At 35.6% G+C, this 25746-nt stretch overlaps 2 protein-coding genes and 1 pseudogene across 2 annotated transcripts; 2 read left to right on the top strand and 1 right to left on the bottom strand.

The window, feature by feature from the left end:
* Nucleotides 1-1508: 1508 nt before the first annotated feature.
* LOC128565983 (olfactory receptor 1165-like) lies at nt 1509-2459 on the top strand. Its single transcript, XM_053562851.1, has one exon. It carries the CDS (start codon nt 1509-1511, stop codon nt 2457-2459), a length of 951 nt encoding a protein of 316 aa, XP_053418826.1.
* Nucleotides 2460-14655: 12196 nt separating this feature from the next.
* LOC128565835 (olfactory receptor 5D13-like) lies at nt 14656-15600 on the top strand. Its single transcript, XM_053562560.1, has one exon. The coding sequence runs from the start codon at nt 14656-14658 to the stop codon at nt 15598-15600; it is 945 nt and encodes a 314-aa protein (XP_053418535.1).
* A 737-nt stretch (nt 15601-16337) lies between these two features.
* On the bottom strand, nt 16338-18002 carry LOC128565492 (zinc finger protein 79-like; annotated as a pseudogene).
* Nucleotides 18003-25746: the final 7744 nt, after the last annotated feature.

The raw sequence follows: 25746 nt of genomic DNA, 5'->3' as shown, positions 1-25746 counted from the left end.
ATTATACAAACACTGTGATGATATAGGATAAAGAAAAACAGAGTAGGAGAAAGATAGTGATATTTTTATTAACCAGAAAATTTTTCATGAAAGAAGTACATAGGAAATTTCTCATTGAAAGATGATATGGTCTAAAATGGTAGAGGGAAAAAGTGTCATTTCCATGGATTAGTTGAAATTGTTATAGAATACAATTTTCAAATGGTTGTTGAATACAGCATTATGTTTAGTGAAAAAATAATGTAATTCTGAGAGGAAAATTATGAAAATCCACATAAAATAGTTTCAGTCTGATGCATTTTGCAACAAAGTGCTTTTAAAACACTTTATTTATTATGTCTAAGACTAAAGGATATTTTGGTTTGCTTTTCCTAGACTAACAAGGAACTTTGCATCTAAATGACAAGTAGTGACGACGAGAATGAAGAGGAAGGGACGTTCTGAAATTTCTGCTTTTCTTTTTTCAGACTGACTTTCCAATAGCCACAAACCTTAGAATTATGAAAGGATAACCAAAAAACACCAGACTGTGATGAGAAAGCAGTGGGAAAGTGAAGATTACTTATCATTGTTAACGTGCATATTTGCAACTCAATTCAAGTAATCCAAGATCCTGCATTGAAAGATAAGCCTTTTTACCAGCATATGTGACTAAATATATGAAGCTAATAAAATGTCCACCCATGCTCCTAATTAATTGAACATGGTGATGCTCTGTGCCTGTAATTAATAGTGGTACACAGAATGGTGGGCTGTTTCTTGTCACAGACAAGCCAAATGTGCCAGTTCACAGATGTGTTCAAGATGCAGAATCATATGTACTCGGTCTTCAAATCACCTTCTGGAGTTGGGCTTTCTTTTTAGGCTTAATCACATAAAATTCCTAATATTCAGACTCCGATTCTTTTACTAAATAGTTCATATTTTAAATTTTTATGTATTTCATTCTTCTATGGCCACCGTGTCTACATTTGTCATATAAAGAAAGACCCTGTGGTTATTTTTATATGAGATATTACTTTTTAGAATACTATATTTGTTGTGGTTCATAATTGTTAATGAATAAGAGATTTTTAATTTCTATTTCATGTGATATCAACCACCAAAAAACCTCGTGTAACAGAAGATAATCAATGTGAAAATCTTAAGAATATCTCAAAAATATTTCTGCTAGAGATAATTTCATACTATTGAGTATCTTGAGCTTTCTAAATGACCCTGCCATGGCTCTATCATTGAGAGAACATAGTTATCAGTGGAATTTCTGATCAGACCACTCAAAGATACTCTTAAGCAGATGTTTATTGAGCCCTTCATAATGAGATAAACCTAAAGTAGTTAATCCAATATTTGAGTACAGAGCTGTGGCTGTCTGAAAAGATATACCTTTCCTCAAAGGAATTTGCTGTTGTGTTTTTCATGTTGATCAGTTTTTGTTGTCGTTGTTGTTGCTGCTGCTGTTGTTATTATTCTTTCTTCCTTCCTTTTTTTTTTTTTAATTAAGGGCCATGATGTTTCATGAAGGAAACCAGAGCTCTGTGACCACATTCATCCTGCTGGGCTTCTCAGAATATCCACAGCTCCAGGCTCCCCTCTTCCTGGTGTTCCTGGCCATCTACACAGTCACTATGCTGGGGAACTTGGGTATAATTGTGATCGTAAGAGTCAACCCCAAGCTACAAACACCCATGTACTTTTTCCTCAGCCATCTATCTTTTTTGGATATGTGTTACTCCAGTGTTTTTACACCCAAACTGTTAGAGACCTTGGTAGTGGAAGACAGAACTATCTCCTTCAGTGGATGTATGGTACAATTTTTCTTTGTTTGTGCATTTGTGATCATAGAAATGTTCATGTTAGCGGTGATGGCCTATGACCGGTTTGTGGCTGTGTGTAACCCTCTACTCTACACAGTTGCCATGTCTCACAAGCTCTGTGCTCTCCTCGTCACTGGGACTTACCTGTGGGGAGGACTCTGTTCCCTGACACTCACATATTCTCTTTTGGAACTTTCCTACTGTGGCCCTAACATCATAAATCACTTTGGCTGTGAGTACTCTGCCATCCTGTCTCTGGCCTGCTCTGACCCCTCCTTCAGCCAGATGGCCTGTTTAGTCATTTCTATATTCAATGAAGCTTGTAGCCTCCTGGTCATCTTGGCCTCCTACATCTTCATAGTTGTCACTATCCTCAAGATGCCTTCCACAGGGGGACTGCGGAAGGCCTTCTCCACCTGTGCCTCCCACCTGACCGCCATCACCATTTTCCATGGGATCATTCTCCTTCTCTATTGTGTGCCCAACTCCAATAACTCATGGCTCCTAGATAATGTGGCCACTGTGCTTTTTACAGTTGTGATCCCAATGCTGAATCCTCTTATCTACAGCCTTAGGAACAAAGATGTGAAAGAGACAGTCAGGAGCTTAATCACCTCCAGACTTCATTGTCCCTCAATATAATTCCAAAATATGTATTTTTATATATGTCCAACTTTTTTCATATATCTTATTGATTACATTACCATTATTTTAGATAAGCACATTGATGTTTTAATCAATTGGATATTTCTTATGCCATGGTTTTCAGTGTTCAGAATGCCTTAATATTATCTCTAGTTTAATACAATTATAAAGTAATTTGATTCCCTTCCTCTCTAGAGGTTTGAGAAAGAAATATTTTTCAAAATCATCTCACTGAACCCTCAGTGAAAGTCAGGATGATGAAAAAGAAATTTATATTAAGGGATTTACTACTTATGATTTCATTTTAAACTGTGCTTATAAAGTGTTGCAAACACAGGTGATAACTGCTTATTTAAAGTAGTTACTATATCCGTGCTCACATCCTTATAATCAATTGTTCTGACTTGGTGAGTACTGCATCCTGTAAGGTTTTTTTTTTTTTACCTTAAAGCTTTATTTCAAATAAAAAGTGGGTTTATGGTCTATATGAAAAATATCAGCTATCTTTATGCAAGTGGATGCTTGAACATATTAGGTACAATGTACCCTTTATTTTTGGAGCATAAATGTAAAGTATTTCAATAAAAGCTGTTGAAATTATGCTGAATGTCAAGAAAAGCTCAATTTACTTCTAACAATACTTCCATTCATGAGTGAGTTATACAAAGATCACAAATAATAAAATCTACTTTTTAATTGCCAATTTTTCCATTAAGCTTATTCATTTTCACCTTTTTTTGTATCACTGAATGGGTCCACTGTCCAACTTTAGTTAGGTGCTTAAACAAAGAAGAAAACATTATCATTCCAGAGACTCACACAAACATCTGTTTGTAAGTCTTGTTCTTTCTATCTCCAAAACACATCTTCATGTATCTGCTCTCTGAGCCATTATTGTCATTAAGTTGATAATACACAGCCTTCAGAACTGTGAGAAATCTATTTTCTTTATCAATTACTCCATGATAATCTGTTATAGCAACACAAAATGGACTAAAATATTTATGAAAGCCATCAATTCTAAATTATCCATTATGATTCTTTAAAATGTAACATCAGTTTATTTCATACATAAGAATAGAATTTCCCCATAGTTTTCTGTCATATTTGTGATGAAAATCAAACTCTTTGCAACATGGGCTGTGACTCTCTGACATGTAATTTTAAATTTGAAATATATTAAAAGTATTTTTAAACAAATACCCACATAACACTTAAATGGGTCCACAGAACATTTCCAGCATCCCCAAAGTCCTTTTTCTCCCACTTCCAGCAACAGCCAAAGGTATGATGTGTGTAGTAATGATGCATTTTCTTTTCTACGTAAACTCACTGTCTATGCCTCCCAAAATTAAATTCATATTCTCTTTTTTCAAACTTTTTGTAAAATAAATTGTATTAGTGGCAAACAGGGTTAACTTGACTTCCTCTTTTTTAGTTTTGGATGCCCTTTGTTTCTTTCTCTTCCAGCTAAGACTCCAATATTACGTTGAGTAGAAGAGGGCGTGGATTCAACATTACCTCCTTTAAGATGATGGTGGCTGAGGGTGTGTTATATTATTTTTAAGTATTTCTTTCATGCTTAGTTTGCTAAGAATTTTTATCATAAAGAGGTGCTAGATTTTATTGAGTGCTTCTAGGAGATAATCATATAGTTTTTGTTTTTAATAATATTTAGGTGGTAAGTCCGTTTGTTGATTTGTATATATTGAACAATCCCTGTATCTCTGGGATGAAACCAACATATTGTTGTGAATTATTGTCATTTATTTTAATTTATGGGTGTGCTCTAGTATTTTGTGGAGCATTTTTCACTTTGTGTTTATGGTGTATATTAGTTTATAATTTTATTTTTTTTTTGTGGCTTTTTCAAATGAATTTGGGAGGATCCCCACCTTCTCTGTTATGGAACATTTTCAGTAGGAAGGGCACCAGCTCTTTTGTGCAGGTCTAGTAGAATTTGGCTATGACTCCAAATATCTTTGGACTTTTTCTGGTGGGAGATGTAGTCTTCATTTCATCTCAGTACTCATTTTTGGTCTCTTCAGGATTTCTGTTCCTTCCTTATTGAAGTTTGGGAGGTCAAGTCTTTCCAAACATTTACTAGATTTTCTAGCTAATCTGCTTAGAGGCAGATGAGCAATGTTGGGTGATTTATTATATTTCTGTAATAGTATTTATAATATTCTTTTTATCTGTGATAGAACTATCTCCCTTCTCTTCTTCACTAGTGTAACCAGTGGTCTGTGCATTTTCTTTATCATTGTAAAGAGCCAACTTTTGATTTCATGGATCCTTTGCATTGTCTTACGTTGTTGTTGTCATTCCCGTTTTGTTTAGTTCTATTTTGATGTCTGTCATATCTTTTCTTCTGCTAAGTTGGGTTTGTTCTTTTTTTTTTTTTTTTTGGCCGGGGCTGGGTTTGAACCCGCTCTGGCATGTGGGACTGGCGCCCTACTCCTTGAGCCACAGGCGCCACCTGTTTGGTTTGTTCTTATTTTCTAGTTCTCTGGGATATAACATTAGGATATTAACCTGTGACCCTTCTATCTTTTCAATGTAGCCCTTTAGTACTTTGTATCTTCTTAGCATTTCTTTTAGTGTGACCCAAAGATTTTGTTTGTGACATTATTTTCATTCCATTAGAAAACAAACAAACAAAAAATTCCATCTTAGTCTCACTATTGATTCAAAGATCTTTCAGCAGCAGGTTGTTTAATTTCCATGTATTTGTGTAGTTTTAGGAGTTTCTCTTGGAATCGATTTCTAATTTTATTCTACCGTAGTCTGCTAAGAGATAGGGTATGAGTTAAACTTGTAAAAATTTGCTGACACTTCTTTTGTGGCTTAACATGGGGTCTATTTTGGAAAATGTTCCATGTGCTGATGAAGATAATGTATTCTGAAATTTTTGACAGAATGTTCTGTAAATTCTGCTAAGTTCATTTTTTTCTAGAGTCCTATTTAGATCCAGGGTTTCTATGTGAGTTTCTGTCTTGCAGATTTGTATAGCTCTGTCAGGAGGGTGTTAAAATTCCTCATTATTGTGTTCATGTCATACCTTGGCTTCTAGTAGCATTTGTTTATGTGACTATCTTTATTTCTTTCCTTTTTTTTAAACTGTTGTTGGTTTAAAATGTTTTATTTGTCCTATGCATAGCTACTTTTGCTAGTTCTGGTTTGTATTTGCGTGGGACGTTTTTCCTACCTCCTGTTCCTTGAGTCTATGAGACTTTTTATTTGTTAAATTGAGTGTCTTGAAGACACTATATATTTGAGTTTTTTTTTTAATTTTATTTTCCCCATTTATATATTTTATGTGGGCCATTTATACTGTTTACTTTCAATGTTAATATTGAAAAGTGAAATATTGCTCTAGGCAACATGTTGATTGTTGACATTTGCTTTATATTCTCTCTTTTGTTACTATTATATAAGAGTTATGAGTTTTTGCTTTTAAGTGTCTTTTACCTTGGCAAATATCAACCATTCTTTTTAGGGGGTTAGAGCATTTTGAGCACATCTTAATAGGGCAGGTCTAATGCTGACAAATTCCCTCAAGGATACTTTTTGGGGAAAGTATGTCTCCTTCACTTATGAAACTTGGTTTGGCAAGAGGCACATTCTTGGCTGACAATCTGCATAAAAAGACTGAAAATGAAAATCCCTTCCGGCTTGTAAGTTCTCTGCTGAGAAATCTGCTGCTTGTCTGATGCATTTGCTTTGAGTGTTATCTGATGCTTTTACCTCACAGAAAATGGATTTTCTCCTCCATTTTGACTTTGGCCAGTCTGATGATTACGTGTTTTGGCAATGTCTGTTTTGCTTATTTTTATTTGTTTTTGTTATATTTTATTTTTTTAGTGAGTGGATATTGAAATTTTTCCATCTACTTTCCTTCATTTTATAAAATAATCATGTGATTTATGCCTCAAGTATTTTAATATAGAAATTTATATTTTTGAATTATCCTGTATTGAACCAATTTTTTTGAGAAAACAAAATTTAAATGTGATATAATGTAATATACTTATTATTTGTTGATAAGTTAATGTGTCAATATGTCATTTAGAATTTAAAATTTTATGTTTATGATAGAAATCATTCCGTAATTTTCAGTCTAGTCTTTGTTAATTTTTGGCACCACAATTATATGAGCCTCTTAAAAGCATTTGGTAAGTGTTTCTTCTCATACAATTTGGTGAAATATTATTGGCAATTTTAGTATTCACTGAAAGATAAGAAATGTTGTGTTTTCAATGATGAACACACTTTTGTTAATGTATGGAAGTTATAATCTCATTATTTATCTTGAGTTAGCTTTATTGTCTTTTTTTCTTAGAATTTACACATTTTAGCTAAGTTTTTGATGTTATTTTTACAATTTTTTATAGGAATCTCTTTCTAAAGTTGATTGGAACTATAAATTTGCTTATTTTCCATTGCTGGAATCAATTGCCTTTCTCTCTTTTTTCTTTAATTCAGTATAGACATGCTTAATCACTCTATCAGTTTTATTAAAAATTCCATTATAAAAAAAAAGAATACAGAAAAAAATTCCATTATATATTTGTTATTTGCTCAATTTTTTGTTTGTTATGTATTTTATTACATTCTTTATTACATGGAGCATAGCATGTAGGAGACTTTTTTCTAAAAAAATTATCTTTTGAATCACATTAGGTAAATGTATTATATAATCAAAAATCATTATATTAATCACAATTTTTTAATAGAGAGAAACTCATGACTAAAACTCACTGGCATAATATCCATTTTGTGATTAACAGGTATCTTAAAGTTTGTGATCACAAAGTATCTGTTTTCACCTCTATGTCTCTTTGCAGGTATATTGATAGATGTGCAGATTTGCAGGTGTAGATTGTATATTTTTGTGTTATCAACACAGTTAATATATAATCTATTGTAAACACATTTGTATTTTGCATATTTAGATTGTAAATTTTAATGTAGATACTACAGATTTCATGTATGTATGCATGTATTTTCATGTATAATGAACACCTTTATACTACTTTATGTGCTAGAATATAGTAGGCATAAAAATAACATCCACCATTAATTTCTATTGAATACTTTTAGAAAAATTATTATTGTCTTCTTTTAGCTATAATGTGGGGCATCAGTTTTTTTTCAGTAATTAACTTTTTCTGGCAATGATAGTATTTTACATTCTGTTTGATGAAATTATAAGCTTTCTATCTATTTTCAGGTTCCATTAGTAGTCTTTCTCTTGCACAATGAGCTTTCACTTTCAGAGATTTTTCATTATGTTATATTGCTTGGTGCCTTACAGGGATACAAATACATCAGGGAGTTAATGTTCTGGGGAACATTCCAATTTCTAGCTCTAATTATTAATGGCAGATTGGAATAGTTTATAAGAATTTCCAAACTCCACAATGTATTTTTTAAGTGGGCATTAATATCTAAGCATTTTTATTTAATCAAGAAAATGTGATAAGAAATAGAGAAATAGAGAATTGCTTTGAGAATGGCAATTTTTATTAACAAATACAAATATCATATGTGAGATACTGATGTTCATCTATTCATTTCACAAATTCTTTTTAAGAGTGTAGCTTAAGACTAATTTGGCACCAAGTTAGTCACTAGTTCCATAAACACAGTAGGAGTTTAAGAGTGTGGTAGTGAAAGTAAGGAAATCACATCACAGCCCTATGGTAACTGGTATGAATGAAGTATATCCTCAGGTTACTGTGAGTTTGTGGCATCTTTCTTCAAGGGGAGGATTGTATTTGAGTCTTGCTTACTCCACATGCTGATATTGGGGGCTGGAATAGTAGAAGTTTCAGATATTGTTTATTTCTTTGTGAACTGTATGCATTTTATTATTAGAAAATATTATACGGGTTTGCATACACTAAATTAAATTCTGTTTCGTTACTCATGAATAACTACTGCATTTCTGTAGATATTGTCTTTCAATAATTCACATTCTGATTTTGTTCTTTGTAAACTTTAACTATCTCTTCTTACAGAGAGAAAATTTTGGCTAACACCTGTCCCCCCAATAGCTAATGCAATTTAGAATGATACGGCAAATCCACATTAAATGCGTCATCATTCAACTTTAGCATGTTACAAAACTGGGGATGCTGTGCTACATTTGCACAGAGCTAACAATACTTAGAACTTGTTGCAAAGTGTCACTTAAAATAGTACAGAGATTTTGCTGATGAAAGATGCAATGAAATGAGACCATCTGGATCTGTTAATACGTTTTTAAATCTGTGCGGTAAACCCTTCATGTTTTTCCGTCATGTAAGGTCCACCATCAGTACAAACACTCATTCCATTTACCAAATTCCCATCCAACCTCACAACCTTTATCTTGAAAGTTTTTGAAGATAAATATTGACTTTGTTTTCTGTTCACCAGTATGCCCAAAATGAGTAGCTCTCCCTAACCAAGAAAATCTTCTGTTATGATCTGAATGAAGCTTAAAACCTGCACCAAGTAAGCAATATCACTGAATCCATTCAAAGTGATTGAATGATACTGTAGTACCAAAGGTTGAGGCTGAAAATGTTCACAGTGGATTCTAACAAACTGAAAAAAAAAAAAAATGAGGAGCCGAAAGTAGTTGTGACATGCCTTTTATTCAACTCTTGGTGGTGAGTGGGCAGGTATTAAGACATCTGCCTCCACTTAGTTTGTGGGGTCAGGTGACCTAGCATAGGCAGCTTCTTCCCCCCGCCCTCCCCCCAGGTAGAAAGCCTTGGGACCTATAGAATAGCCAAGACAACAATTGCACCAAATAAAACACTAATGATGATTACTCAGGAACTCATGGCATCTGCGGGCTTAATCGCAGTTATTCAAAACAACTGGGCACCTCTACTTTAACTCATCTTCCCCACAAATACACATTTTTCTTTTGAAGTACTGCATGAAGTTATTCTGTTAAGTTGAACACTAATTAGTTACAGTGCCAATTAGTTACAGCGCTCCTTATAAGAGGCAGTTGTTTACACTTTGAAATGTTACTGGGGTCTAAATATCCCACAACTTTTACAATTCATTCTTTTACAATTTCTATATCACAGAATGGCTTCCCTCTTTCCTGATTATATAAACTACTTTGCAGCTCGAAAGAACTGCTTTTGTTTTTTGTTCTCATCTTTGAATTTCTGCAATACAAACGTTGGCACCTCTCCTCTCTCATTTAAAATATGTGTGGTTCTTATGAGTGTTACAAAGCTGATGAGCACTGCATTTCTTTAAGGTTGCAATCTCACAAGGCAAATGAATCCTCTTATCTTTGGCAGAAACAAGATACTATTGCAATTCCCAATTCTCATTAAGGAAATCTGTTTTATTCCTTCAGCATTCTTTTGGTCTTTGGCAAGATGGGCTATTAAGAAGACAGAATTAAAAAAAAACACTTTTGAGCTGTGCAACTATTCACAAATTCTACTTCAAACAGAAACACCATGCATCATTGTCAATACCTGCCAGCAGGCCGGCATACTCTTGCCAACCACACCTGAGTGGTAGGGGTGCCGGTCAGGCGGGAGAAGTCACAGCTGAATCATGAGTGTGGCAGCCGTCATTTAAGCCATTATTGTGCTGGCAATCTGGCAGTTTTATTTTGTTGAAATTTATTTTATTCTTTAGTATTTTAAATATGTTCACTTGAAAAATAAAATAAAAATATAAAACATAAACAAACTTGTGTTAATAACAATAAAATTGTTTTGTAAAATTTGGATTCAGTCAAATGCGTGCAATTAATGAACCTAAAAGGCCACATGTGTCCTTAAGGCTGTAAGTTCCCCACCCTGGTGTAGCAAACTGACATAAAAGGGAACAGAAATGGGTGTTGACCAGGTATTTCTTATACATTTACATTGTTTCAGGTCAGAGGGGATGACGCTTTTGCATGAAGCTATGGTGGTTGTGGTGGTGGAGATTCGATGAAATGAACCCTTAGTGTGAATGTTTTTGGTCCGAATTTATAGAGTTATTTTAACAGTTTTTTATTTGTATATATTTATGGGGTACAAGTACAATTTTGCTCCATTGATATTATAGTATTGTGGTAGAGTCGGGGTAAGCGCTGGGATTTTAAAAAGTTAAAATTGGGAATTGTAGATTTCTAAAACTATTTTCAATATTGTTCAGATAGTTCCTATACATTCTTAACTCAGTAATCCACATTTAATAACATACAAAATTCTCATCACAATTTTGCCAAAAAACTTTCTCAAAGAAACTATCCAATTAACAGAGCAAAAATGTAAGTTACATAAACTGAGAATATATTTGTAAATGCTAAGTCTGGTGGGGGTTAATATCCAAAATACATAAGAAACTCTAACAACTCAGTTACAAAATATAACCTGATATGGTGATTTTAAAAATGGGCTAAGAGCTAAAATAGCTATTTCTCCAAAGAAAGCAAAAGAAATGGCAAACAGGTTTAAAAGAGTGCTTAATATCACTAATTATCAGAAAACTGCAAAGTGATGTTACCTCACACCTGTCAGGCTGGCTGTTATATTAAAAAAGGAAAAGACAAATGGCAATATGTGGCTGGGTCCATCTCTAGATGCTTCTATTCCATAGATCTATATCTCTGTTGTGCCAATACCATGCTGTTTTGATCACCATAAACTTATAGTATAACCTCAAGTCTGGTTACGTGATGCCCCCAGATTTTGTGTTTACCTGAATAAAATTGAAACACATTATTATTAATAAAGTATCTCAAGAATGGAAAAAAATCCAATGTGCTCAATACTAATATGAAACCAATATACAAACAACTACATGTCCACAGGAATGATAAAACACAAATATAGTCTAGCAAGGGGGAGGGGAGAGAAAAAGAGGGGAGAAAGAAGAGGGAAGGCAATTGGAAGGATCTCACCTGATGTACACAGTGTGGAAGGGTTCAGCACGCCTGCCGTGTGAAGGGCTCCACTGCAACTTAGACTTCACTCTAGGAGTAAAAACAATGTAACCTAAAAAATTGTACCCTCATATTAATTTGAAACAAAACATAAATCATTACAAAAGACAAGTGTTGACAAGGATGTGGATTAATTTCAATCCTTATATACTTTTGGTGGGAATTCAGAACGGTACAGCTGCTGTGGAAAACCATATGAAGTTTCCTCAATAAATTAAAATTAAGTACCCCACTTCTGGGTATATATCTGAGTAAGCTCATTTAGGATCTCATGATACAGCTGTACCTCCACATCCATTGCACCATTAACTGTGTGATGGGCGCATGAAATAACTTTGACTCAAACTGGACAAAAGCAATTCATGGGTCCGAAATATTTGTACCCCAGTAATACTATGAAACTAAAAAACGAAATTTGTTAGGTGGCAGATCTCACGTAAACTAACCTCATCATAAAAATAAAATAAGAAAAGAAACTGGGAACACTACTGCCACTGAAGTCCAGACTTGATTTGGATTTGCCATTTTTTGTCTTTTTCCTCGATGCCACCTTCTTTTTCCGGAATCCATTTCTAAGTATCACATTATGTTTAGTAGTCGAGTCTCTCCAGTGTATGCTCTTATAGTATCTCACTCTTTTCTTGTTTATTGTGACTTTGACAGTCTTAGGGGTACTCTTGACACATCCTACCAAGTGTTCCATATTTGGGTTCTCATGGTAAGCTAGGTCCATAGGTGTCAGGGGTAGGATATCCCGGAGGTGAAGTGTCTTTCTTATTACACCATATTAGGAGATACATTATACCCATATCATATCACTCAGAAGCAATGGTGACTTTCATACCTTGCTTAAAGTGGAATTTGAAATGAAGTTAATCTAATACTAGTTATTTCTGAATTGTTCCTTTCTTTATTTCTCAAACTATGTAGTGTTTGTTTTTTTTTGTTTGTTTTGTTTTTAGGTGAACATGTATCATTTTAACAATGAAATACCAAAACACAGTTAATGGAATAAATGCAGTAATATAATTATCTGTAATGGTTTGGAGGAAAATTCATCTATTAGAATAACATGGGAGACAGTGTTTGCATAATTGCATGTTTTGAGACCAGCTGAGGAATATGCCAATTTTAATTCCCGGGGGCCTATATCTCCATAGTCATGGAGGCAGGTATAAGACTCAATGTTTGGCTGCATCAGCTTGCAGTTTTCTTTCTTTTTACTCTGAGATTTCTATGTCCTAGAAACAAGATTTCATCTTACCAGTACTCTCATTAAAATGGACTGCTAGTTTGTTACAAAGCTAGAGGCAATAGTGATCTTAAAGATCATTCAGTGACTAAGGAGAAAAAAAAATACTTGAGGTTCATTCATTGTAAAGATAAATTCTTGGTAAGTTAATCAAGATATTTTTGTTTCAGGTAAGTTTATTTATCTTTTGCTATCTTTTAATTCAGGTGGAAAACATGGAAGTTCAGATCATACAAACTACTCTAAGAATTCAATAGGTCTCTTTTTATGGTCAGAGATATTTTAATTTTCAATGAAAAGGCACGAGTGACCATTAGAATTAAATGTTGTAGAACAGAAACTGATAACAGGGATACTGCTGAGGAAGAGTGACGTTTCCAAAATCTTATGGGATATTTGTTGATTTTGAACTCTCATAGACTTTCTTTTGATTTGAGTACAAGCCTAATGCTAACCCATTGATATTTACAAAATTCATTGGATGTTAAAGGCCTTAAATACCAAGTCTCTTTCTGAACATTGCTTTGTTTTGTTTTAGACTTAATAATTTTTCCAAGTATCCAGAGCAGCTGTATCAGGATTACTACACTTTGGTCAAGTGTTGAATGGGAAGTAATTGTTTAAAATAGTGTGAATGATAATGAATGATTGACATGCCTCCATCCAGGCCCACTTGCAAGTGGGGAGAATATGCTGGTGAAGGGGGCTTCTGTGTCTGGGTTGCTTATTATACATGTAATGAATGGACCTCACGGGTCGATTCTAGAGCCTTGCCCTTGTTCCGGCTCCATTTCTGCTGTGCCCTTATGTCCAAGTGTTATTCATTCTTGTTTTTGCATATAAAAAAGCCATTAATTTAATATTGTTTATACATCCCTATCTTTTTCAAGTTTGTCTTGTCACAAAGGGTATTATTTCTCATTGGTCAAGAAAATATGTAATATTAAGTATACATTTTTCAGTGTATCATAGAACATATATTGCATTAAAATATTGTTGGCGATTATAAGACATTTCTATTCTTTTCTCTCTATACAGTATATATAAAATAAAAATATAATATAAAACATATGTAGTATATAACACATATATTTTATATGTATCTGTATTATGTATCTCAGAAGGGGCAACCTAAAGCAGATTTACAAATTAGTAATCAAAGTTTAATTGATTAACTGTGTTTAATAAAGTAGTACAACTTATTAAATGTTAAAATGTCAATCAGGGATCCATAAAAGTACCCCACAGCACAGTGTATATTGATGGAGATTTTCATGGAGCTTAATGAAAATCGAATTTGTTAGACTTAGCAAAATAACAAGTACCGTGATAAAGTGCGGACTAGATACTTTTTAAGGTATATTACAATTATTAAATTATATGATCTTTTAACTTTCAAAATGTATTTGTGTCATAAATTTATGTGTTCAGTTCTATTATGTATTAATAATCCTAAGGAGGCAGACTTTTAAATAAATAGAATGATGAGGTTGCCCAAAAATGTATGTACATTTTAAGAAACAAAAAATCTATCTAAAAATCATGACCTTAATCTATATCAATAACAAAAGATGAATACAAGTCACGGTGGGCATTTCTTGTAGTTGCAGAAGTCAAACGTGACTGGAATACTACAGTTTTGATACAGCTTTTCCTGTTTTAAGTGTATATATATTTTTGGCACCCTCTGTATACACTGGTGGTTTCTACCCATTAACATGCATCAGAATCACCGAGAGCATGTGATTGTGGGCCTCATCCTGGACTTTTTGATTCAGAAGGTTGACGAAGGGGTTGGAAATTGTCAATCCTAAGAAATTCTGGGTGATTGCGTTGCTGCTGGTTTGGAGACACACTTTGAGAATCCCTGTATCACTCTTCATAGAAAGTCACAGAGCCTCTTTCCTCCCTCTCTTACTCATTTCTATTTAGTTCTACTTTTCAAAAATATAACTTTTTTTTTTTTTTATTCAGCAGGAATCATGGTGTTACCTGAAGGAAACGAGAGCGGCACACCTACCTTTATTCTCTTGGGTTTCTCAGAATACTCAGAAATCCAGGTTCTCCTCTTTCTGCTTTTCTTGGCCATCTACACGGTCACGGTGGTGGGCAATTTGGGCATGATAATAATTATCAAGATCAATCCCAAACTCCACACCATCATGTACTTTTTCCTTAGTCACTTGTCCTTTGTAGACTTCTGTTATTCCACCGTAGTCACACCTAAACTGTTGGAGAACTTGGTCGTGGAAGACAGGACTATCTCTTTCTCTGGTTGCATATTGCAATTTTGTTTTGCTTGCATTTTTGGAGTGACAGAAACTTTCATGTTAGCGGCGATGGCTTATGACCGTTTTGTGGCAGTCTGCAGCCCCTTGCTCTACACGACTGCCATGTCTCAGAAGCTCTGTGCTCTTCTGGTGTCTGGGTCGTACACATGGGGCATCGTGTGTTCCCTGACACTCACGTATTTTCTGCTTAAACTGTCCTATTGCGAATCTAGCATCATAGATAATTTTATCTGTGACCACTCTGTAATTGTCTCTGTGTCCTGCTCAGACCCCTATCTCAGTCAGATGCTGTGTTTTGCTGTTGCTGTATTCAATGAGACGAGTAGCCTCATGGTAATTCTTGCATCCTATGTGCTCATTTTCACCGCTGTTATGAAGATGCCTTCTGCAAGTGGGCGTTCAAAAACCTTCTCCACCTGTGCTTCACACCTTGCTGCCATCACCATCTTCCACGGAACCATTCTTTTCCTTTACTGTGTTCCTAATCTTAAAACATCTAGGCTCATAGTAAAAGTGGCTTCTGTTTTTTACACAATTATGATTCCGATGCTGAACCCACTGATCTATAGCCTTAGGAACAAAGATGTGAAGGACATGTTTGGAAAATTAGTTCTCACTAAATTGCTTTGTCACTAATTATAATATTAGATTTATTATTTCATTACTTAAAACATCATTTACTATACTACAGATTATGTAGCTCTTGTAGTGCAATTGATACCTCAAATTGTTTAAGCAATAGAATGTGCCTTACTATATCTATGACAGCACATTTTACTATTATTGATTTTTGTATGCATAAATGTTTAGTGAAGTTGTTCTAAACTACATGTAAGCTAAGCATTAAAAAATCTTGACTATCTGTTGCAATATTTTAAAATTGTTTTTAAACACTTTAATTTATGTACTAGAATCTCGTATGTATGCTTCCATAGCAAAACTAATTTCCAACTCATCAAATATGTTCAGGTTCAGAATCGGTCCCTAAAATTGGAATAAGGTAACACACACTACCAAGTGTCTTTAACAAATGCTTCAGCTTACTATATTGTTCACAACAACCAAACCTTTTCTTTCTCTTGTGTTGGTTGGCAGAAGTTGATTATTTTATTTATGGAAAGTATAGCTTGCTGACTTGCAAACAAAATTGTACACAGTGTGTTCTACCTTTCCTAAAGGCATGCCCTATTTTATTTCAAAAGATTATTTGACTAATTAGGCCAGTGGACTATTATAATAAAGAGAATAATAAAGTCCCAAAGTGAAATCTCTCATACCTGGTCATTGAAATTGCAACAAACATGTCATTATAGTTGCAAGGAGAAAGAATGATTTTTTTTTTTTTTTTGCAACATGTAAAATAGTGACTTTTATTGCAGGTGTCTTAGGTGTGGTCTGGATTACAGAGTATAAAAGTAGGGGTACTGGGTGTATCCAAGCCTTCAGCACTTGTCTGAGATCACCACATATCTGTTATGAGTTGGCATGTAGGGGGGCTCTCCCCACTCCCAATATGTTCCCAGTTACTCTCCAGCATGAAGTATCTGATGTCTGATGAAAGCTGAGCTACACCTGAAGGTCTTCCCACACTCGTTGCATTCATAGGGCTTCATGCCAGTATGAATTCTCTGGTGTTGACTAAGGGATGAACTCTGGTTAAATGCTTTTCCACACTCATTACACTCATAAGGTTTTTCTCCAGTGTGGATTATATGATGTCGGGTAAGGGCTGAGCTCTCACTGAAGAATTTCCCACATTGATTACATTTATACGGCTTCTCCCCAGTGTGAGTCTTATGGTGGATTATAAGATTTGTACTTTGGCTGAAGGCCTTCCCACACTCACTGCACTTGTAGGGTTTCTCCCCAGTGTGAGTCCTCTGATGGTTTGTGAGGTTTGCACTCTGGCTGAAGGCCTTCCACAAGCATTACATTTGTAAGGTTTCTCCCCTGTGTGAATTCTCTGGTGCTGAATGAACGCTGCGCAGTAACTGAAGGCCTTCCCACACTCACTGCATTTGTAGGGTTTCTCCCCAGTGTGAGTGCGCTGGTGGTTTGTGAGGTTTGTGCTGTGGTGGAAGGCCTTCCCACAGTCACTGCATTCATAGGGCTTCTCCCCGGTATGAATTCTCTGATCCTGAACGAGGGCTGAACAGTCACTGAAGGCTTTGTCACACTCACTCATACAGGGCTTTTCTCCTGTATGAGTTCGCTGGTGTTTTGTGAGGTTTGCGTTCTGGCTGAAGGCTTTTCCACATTCACTGCATTTATAAGGCTTCTCTCCTGTGTGAATCCTCTGGTGCTGAATGAGAGACGAGCTCTGGCTGAAGGCCTTCCCACGCTCACTGCACTCATAGGGCTTCTCCCCAGTGTGGCTCTTCTGATGCTGAGAAAGGGAAGAACAGTAACTGAAGGCTTTGCCCATTCGTTACATGTGTACGGTTTTGCTCTGTGAGGTTCAGTTATTTCTGAATTCTTGAAGCCATTGGTGTATGTCTTACATTTGTGAAGTCTTGCTTCCATAGGAACTCTCTGTTGTGGAGAGAGGACTGGCCTCAGATCGCAGCTCTTCCTAAGTTCATTGATCCTGTGGTTTGACTCCCCAGGGGGCATCTCTATATTTGTGTCTTGGAAAGATTCTTCAGAAATAGCTTGCTCTGGTGGTGATGTAGACACAATCTTCCAGTCTGGACATGCACTTCTTAGGTCTTCTCCCTCCAGCATCTATGCGCCTTCCCTTTGCTCCAACTGGGAGTTCATGACAGACTGGGAAACTGAAAGTCCTAGTAACACCAGGTTCCTGGACTTTTCTGATAGTCCCTCCTTGAACCCGTCCTTCGGGGTGGGGACCAGGTGCCTCCACCCTTTCTGGGAAAAAGCTATTGTCACACTGCTGAAGGATGTAGATCTCTGGGACCCAGCTGTGAGCAGACTAGCAGCCATTCCTTCCTCTTCTGTGCTCTCCTCTTGCAGAAGGGCAGTGTCTGAAGAAGGCAGTACTCCTTCCTCCAGCATTTGAGTCCAACCTCGCACCACCTCCTCCCGGCAGTTCTCTGGGCATCAGCTTCACTGCACAAAGGTTTTCGCTGGGTTTGCGGAGCTGCTCCGACAGCTCCCAGGCTGAATGCCTCTTTTGCGGCCTCTCCCTTCAGAAGCCCTGTCTGAGCCTAAGCAGAATGATTTTTAAGGAAATAATTATGGAAGGATTAGATATCCATATGGATAAAAGTGCCTTAACTTTTACCTCCATGATATACATCTAATGATTTGAATTCATTGACATCTATCATAGATCTAAAAATAAATGTTAACAGCACAAAATTATAACATAAAACTTTGGGAAACCCTTTCAAATTTGGAGTGGAACTTTTAAAAAGTGAATGTAAAAATGATGACTCAACAAACATAAAATGAATTTCATTGAATTTAGAATCTTAGGATAGGATTTTCTTCATGGTGAAAGACAGTGAGAATGTAAGCCAGAGATCATATGTAAATATTTGCAATATACATAGCGATGTCTGACCAAGGATTCAGATGCAGAATATATAAAGAGCTCTTTCACTCAAAACAGGAAGATGAACCAGCTGGTTTAAGAATGGCTGAAAGAACACACACTTGACATGGCACATACACAAGTGATTTATAAACACCTGAAAAGACACTAAGTATGATCATCATCTAGGAAACTCATATCAAAACCACGATGAAATATTGTACACCTGTTAGAACGGCTGACATAAATACAACTGAGATACTGATTATTGGTGAGACAATGGAGTAGTGTAATGCTGGTGCATTTCAGATGTGGTAAAAGGAAAAATGACTTTGAAAACACGTGAGTGGTATTGTACGAAGTTGCATGCAAATTTCCCATCCAATCCACAATCCCTTTGCTAGTTAAATACCCACAAGAAATGAAATCCAATATTTTAGCTTGGAAGAAAATTCTTCTCTTTGGCATATACAAAATATAAAGAAGTTAAAAGACAAAAAGAGGGCAGCACCTGTGGTTGAGTGAGTAGGGCGCTGGCCCCATATACCGAGGGTGGTGGGTTCAAACCCAGTCCTGGCCAAACTGCAAAAAAAAAATAGCCGGGTGTGGTGGCAGGCGCCTGTAGTCCCAGCTACTCGGGAGGCTGAGGGAAGAGAATCGTCTAAGCCCAAGAGCTGGAGGTTGCTGTGAGCCGTGTGACATCATGGCACTCTACCAAGGGCGGTAAAGTGAGACTCTGTTTCTACAAAAAAAAAGACAAAAAGAATAGGATACAAGTTCAAAATTTTTCTCCACAAAGAGCTTTTGATGCAGACTTATCTGTATCTCAAGGATAAATAGGAGAAAGCAGGAAACATCTTGTTTAATGTGAAGAAAGTTACATATGTATAGGTGTGTATATATGAACACACATATATGTTAATATATAATCACATATGTACATCAATGTATACATATTGTATATGGTACAATATAAATATATATACTTGTAAAGATTAAGGTTTAGTTACCTATTGTACAGCACAGTGATCATAGTTAATATCAATGTATTACATATTTCAGTATTGCTGAAAGACTATATTTCTAAACATTCTCACCACAAAAAAACACTGAGTGTGTGATGTGATGGGCATGATAATCAGCCTTATTTAATATTCCACAAGGTAAACATATACCAAAACATCACATTGCACCCTGTAAGTACAGGTCATTATTATTTGTGCATTAAAAAAGACAAATTACAAAAATTATACTTTATAGAAAGCACTGGCAACAAGTGAGAATAGATAATAAAAATTTGAAAGAGAGAAGAGATCTATCCTGTAGCTTCGGCAGCCACGAGCCATTTAACACAGGGAACACCTTGTATGGTTCTCTACACAGGCTGAACTTCAGGTTTGGCCCTTGCATTGGGGCCCTACTGGGAAAACAACAAACCTGGTAGGGTTTTGTGGATCCATAATAATTTGCTGATACATTGAAAACTAAGGAGATGTTCTTCTAGTTTCTTGAGGTGTGAACTTGAGGCTATTTATTTGAGAACTTCGTTCTTTTTTTTAAATGTAGGCTTTTAGGACTATAAATTTATCCAGATAAACTGCTTTTGTTGGATCCTACGAGTTTGGCGTATTATGTTTGTATTTTTGTTTGTCTCAAGATATTTTTTAATTTCTATTTTGTTTTCCTTTTTGATGCATTGGTTTTTGATGAGCATCAAGTTTAGTTTGCATGTATTTGTATTTTTTCCACTTTTCTTCCTATTAATTGATTTCCAGTTTCGTTCCATTGTGGTTGAAAACAATGCTTGATAAAATTTCAGTCCTCTTAATTTAACAAGACTTGTTTTGTCACCTGACATGTGGTTTGTCCCGGAGAACATCCTCTGTGTGCTGAAGAATAATATGAGCCTTCTCTTTTACAACATACAAAAATTACTTCAGAACTGATGAAAGACTTAAACTCTACCTGAAACTTTTAATGCTTCTGGAATAAAACATAAGGTATAAGCTCCTTGGTATTGGACTCAGCAGTGATTTTTTTTTTTAATTTGTCTCCAATAGCACAGGCAATAAAATAGAAAATAAACAAGTGGATTCACATCAAGCTAATCAGTTTGTAGACAGTAAAGGAAATAATTAACTAAATGAAAAGACATTATATGGAATGAGAGAAAATATGCATAAATCACATATCCGATGAGAGTTTAATATTCAAAATATGTAAGAAATTCACATAATTTAATAGTCCCTAAATGATCTTGATTTTTGGAAAAAAAATGCAAATACCTGAATTATATTTTTCCATAAGTGACATTGTAATGGCTACCAGGTATATGAAAATATGATCAACATCATTAACCATCAGAGAAGTATAAATCAAGACCATAATAAGATATTATCTCAGACTTTTCTATAGGGTTATTATTAAAATATCAAAGATTATAAGCTGAAGACATGGAGAAAAGGGAACCCTGGTACATTATTGCTGGGAATGTAAAATTGGTAGTAGCCATTATGGAAAACAGTATGAAGCTCCTCAAAAAAATTAAAGACCCACCAGATGATTCCACAATCCCACTACTGAGTATCTATGCAAAGGACATGATATTAGTATGCCACAGAGAAAATGTGCCCCATGGTCATTGCAAAATTATCTGCAATAACGGAAATGTGAGAACGATCTAAGTATATCTCAACAGATGAAGGGGTAAATGAAATACGGTAAATATATTCAATGGAATACTGTAAAGCCTTGAAAAAGAAGGAAATTATGTCATTTGTGATTACATGGACGTGCAGGATATTATGCAATTTACTTTTTAAAAATTGTTGGTCTGCAGGGATCTTCTATTTCTTACCTGACTTACAAGATGATGACTGACTCACTCACTAGTGAAATATTGGAAGCCAGAGGCCATTGATTGACGTGATTAAATTGGTGAGGAAAATAACTGTGGAATGATAATCATAAACTTATGAAATAGTCTCTAAAAATAAAGATAGATCAAAAATGTTTCAGATCAAAATACTTAAAAGAATGTCTTCAGAGGACTTACAAGAAAAGAAGTCATAAGAGAAATTCCTCAAACCAGAAGTACCTCGGAGGTAACTAGAAACTGGAGCAAACTCAATCAGCTGGTTGAAGAGCCCTTGAGGAGATAAATGAGGCTCAAGATGCATAGGACGCAGCCCATAATTTGGCAAATGTATTACTATTCTTTCTAATTTTAAAGGAAATCAGAAACGTTTGTGTGACTTGTTCTCATGGGCTAGATAAAAGTATTTCTTTACAATTTGACTTTAGGGCTATGTTAATTCTCCAATTCTTTGTTGTAATATAATTTGAAGAAGTCTACACCACTTAAATAAGACCCAGAATACTAGAGCATCCGTTACACTGATCATATCCCACCAGTCATGTGGGAGGCGGCCAGTGTGCTGGGGGGCTCAGTAAGACACACACCAGGAGACATTCAGGGACCCACCAGTTTAGTTTATGTTAAGGGAAACATAATGAGAAGCATTCCAGAGTATATTCCCCGAATAAAAAAAAAGAGGAATTATAATGCTTGGAATGATTTCTTTAAGGATGCTGAGGCAACATATTTCCTGCCTAGTAATACGTGCATTGCTCTAGCCCTTACACCATGACTTAACTGATAAATACGAGCTTGGAAGAGTGGCCTAGTCATATTTAGAAAGAAACATAAATTACTTTCTAAAAAGGTAGATCAGTGGTTCCAAAGACAATAACCAGTATTTTATGTTAAATTAAAAAGCCAGAATACACATCGTATTGATTATACATTTCATGACACATACAAGAGAGAAAAATAACTCAAGAGCTATTTATTCATAAAAGTTATCTCTTCACTGTTGCATTTGCACTGACTTCTCATGTCCTCTGTGTTACTATAGTTACCATGTCTTCTAAGTGAATTTATGTAGTTTCTATAATAAAAATTTCTAAAATAAATGAGTAAACTTGACGAGGCATTGTCTCAAGTGATTTAGAAGAATTTGCAACTCTACAAAATGCAAAATGGAAAGGCATTTAATCTAATGTCTTAGTTTGTGTTCTAAAAATAATGAGTGCAGTAAATGTTCTCTTGGATCTAAATCCCCAAGGCCATGGAGGCATTCATAAGCCCTGCCTTGTGTTCCTAGGACTCAGAACCACCTTTGGTACCTTTTCTTCTCCTCTCTCTCTCTCTTCCTGCTTTCTTTCCCTCAGTTTCTCTGGGTATTAAAAAGCAAATGTATTTCTGGTTTGTTAGTTGAAATTTATTGTGGGATTATTGCTATAAATACAGAAATCTACATCTTAAGTAATGCCTAAACTCTGAGTGGAGAATTCCTTGAAGACTACTGAAAAATAAGAACAGGCAGTTCAGGTGAGTTGGTTTCAGATGGGAGATGTACCTTATCCTGTGTTATCTTTCTCTCATTTGGGGGACACTGAAATCTTGCCACCCGGGAAGTAGAAAGAAATCACTCCATTATTTAAAAGTAAAATCAACTCAATCTATATTCCCAAGGGATGATCATGTTGATGAGTAATAATTTGTGCTTTTCTGGGGTAACAATCCTGATTTTTGCATATTGGGTATCAACCATCTGCCAACCATCTGCCTACCATAGTACAATCACTCTGACAAAGTATCTTTTTTTCTTTTTTTTTTGAGACACAGTCTCACTTTGTCACTCTTGGTAGAGTGCTGTGGTGTCATAGCTCATAGCAACCTCAAACTCATGGGCTCAAGTGATTCTCATGCCTCAGCCTCCCATGTAACTGGGTCTACAGGTGCCCACTGCATTGCCTGGCTATTTATAGAGATGGAGATCGTGCTCTGACTCAAGCTAGTTCTGAACCGTGAGCTCAGGCAATCCACACGCCTCAGCCTCTCAGAGCACTTAGGATTACGGGTATGAGCCCCTGTGCTTAACTCATAAGCATAATAACAAAACAAAAAAAGGAATATTATAAAATCTGGGACCTCTCATATCTTGCAGAAATAAAAGCTAACAAGCATAAAGTAATAGTGAACGGAATATGTTGTGACATTTTTACTTCCTAATAATAATGCCTATAGGTCAATCATGAATGTAGAAGATATTACTGGAGTAAAAAGGCACCACTACTCTGTGACAGTGGTGTTCATCTAATTTATGCATTGCAATTTTTTCATTGGTGTATTAGAAAAAAAGGATATTGCAGATTAAATATCATCAAAATCAAATAAGCCAAAGAGTAAGTGAGGTGCATTGTCTGTTATAAACTGAGAATACTGGTGTGGATAGAGAAGGTTGAACACAGGGGAGTGGCTAGGTTAAGGCCTTGGGAAAAAACAAGCACAGAAATTTACATTTGGTAAATTAAGCCGTAGAGAACAGCTGAGGCTTTCTGATCCCAGATGGGCATAATATCCTCCAAACTTGAAGGATGAAGACTCAGTGATCTCGCAGTGCAGGGGAGGAGCACCGCAGTGTCTCTGCTCCTGTAATCTACTGGGGTATTGACAGCAGTTTGGTAAATCCTCCGTAGGCACCAACCTGGGATGAGGACCAGAGCACCAGAAGGTGTCAGTTAGCAGACAGCGCAGGAAAGGGAAAACAGCAAATTTATTGAAGGGTAGTTAGTGAATTTGGAGTAAGGGGGAGCAAAAGAGTTCTAGGAAAAAAGAACCAAACTAAACTTCAGTGTTTTCATCTTTCCCCACATGCCTATTGCTGTCCACTTGTCACTTTGGCCCTTGATGAGTTTCTAGAGGTTCCATAATGACTTTTTTGAAAAATAAAGTTAATTAGTCGTGAAACTAAGGGTTAACAGGAATGAGAATGGGGGAGCCTACATGTCCTGGACTCCACAATTGTCAGACTCTGAACTGAGTACAGTAATTGCCTTCATTTCCTAAAATAATGTGGCAAACTGATAAAAAGATAAAGGTGTATTTTTGATGTGTTCCTTCATTCCTGAGTAAGGAGGAGCAAAGAAACTGAACTAAAGTTCAATGTTTTCAATTTTACTCTTCCCATATGTCCAGTGCTGCTCACTTAGGCTCTTGGTCTATTTTCTAGATGTTTTATAATGATATAAAGATTAAAAAATTAACCCCAATTAGCCATCAAACTAAAAATTAAAAGGAGCAGGCACAGGGGAGCCTGCGATTCCTGGACTCCACACTGTCCAATTCTGAGCTGAGTCCATCAGCATCATCTCTCAATGTAACTCTCACCTACCCGTGACACATGTAGTATCTGATCAGAATTGTTCTCACCTTATTGATAAAAAGTTGGGGCTAAGAAAATTTGAATTATTTGTGAAAATCTACACAGCAAATAACAAAGGCTGAAATGGAACTAAAATCCCTGTTTCCAGCTCCCTCACTCTGCTGGTCTGATGTGAACCGCTTGTCCTTTCCCTCATGAAGGTTGTGCATTTTTTTTTTTTTTTTTAGTGTCAAAAATAGTGTTTAGCTACAAAAGAGATGATAATTCCTTTCTACTTTGAACTGGTCAGACAAAAATGGTGTCTTTGTTGGAAGGCTTCATACTCACATTCCTTTATTAACCATTTCAGACATATGCTTGTTACTGGCTCAACTTGTTTTGAAATAATTATTAAATGATTCAAGGGCCCTTTGGATATGAACTGCTTTTGAATTTTAGATATTTGTGATTTCTCAAATAACATTTTAAATATAGCATAGATTGCATGACTTGAAATAAGATAATTGCATTTGTAACTTCAATCAAAATTCTCTATGATACCTAGGGTAGCAATGTCTTGTCACCAGAGACTTTGAGGGTCATTCTGTAGGCACTGGTGATTATCACCATATTCTCCAGCTTGCTCTCAAGACCAGTAGAAGGATTCAACAAAACACTTTTTATGTTACTCTCCAATTCAGAGTGTTAAATAATTATACATATGATATGCTGCTGTATTTACCAGATTTAAAAAGTGAGTTAAATGATAATGAATAGACAATGAACAAAAGATATGCATGTCTGTGTTAAGAGCATCCTTGAAACTAAGTGACAAAGCATTTAAGTTGGAAAGAAGAGAATGAAGGAACACATCACAAATACCTTTATCATTTTATCAGGTTGCCACATTATCTCAGGAAATGAAGGCAATTAGTGAAATCAAGGATGGAATCAACAGGTTTGCAGATATACAAGGCTGTATTTCTTTCAATATCTAAACACGTTTTGAAAATTCAAAAATCCCTTTGATGACTTACACAAACTGCCTTCACTATGATTCTCAGACTGAGTATTCAC

Source organism: Nycticebus coucang, chromosome 14, assembly GCF_027406575.1.
Source record: "Nycticebus coucang isolate mNycCou1 chromosome 14, mNycCou1.pri, whole genome shotgun sequence".
In the NCBI taxonomy this organism is placed as follows: Eukaryota; Metazoa; Chordata; class Mammalia; order Primates; family Lorisidae; genus Nycticebus; species Nycticebus coucang.
This window is presented reverse-complemented; position numbering and strand designations above follow the sequence as displayed.

Excerpts from the sequence above, each read along its gene's own strand:
- LOC128565983 (XM_053562851.1), top strand. The coding sequence starts at position 1,509 with ATGATGTTTCATGAAGGAAACCAGAGCTCTGTGACCACATTCATCCTG.
- LOC128565835 (XM_053562560.1), top strand. The coding sequence starts at position 14,656 with ATGGTGTTACCTGAAGGAAACGAGAGCGGCACACCTACCTTTATTCTC.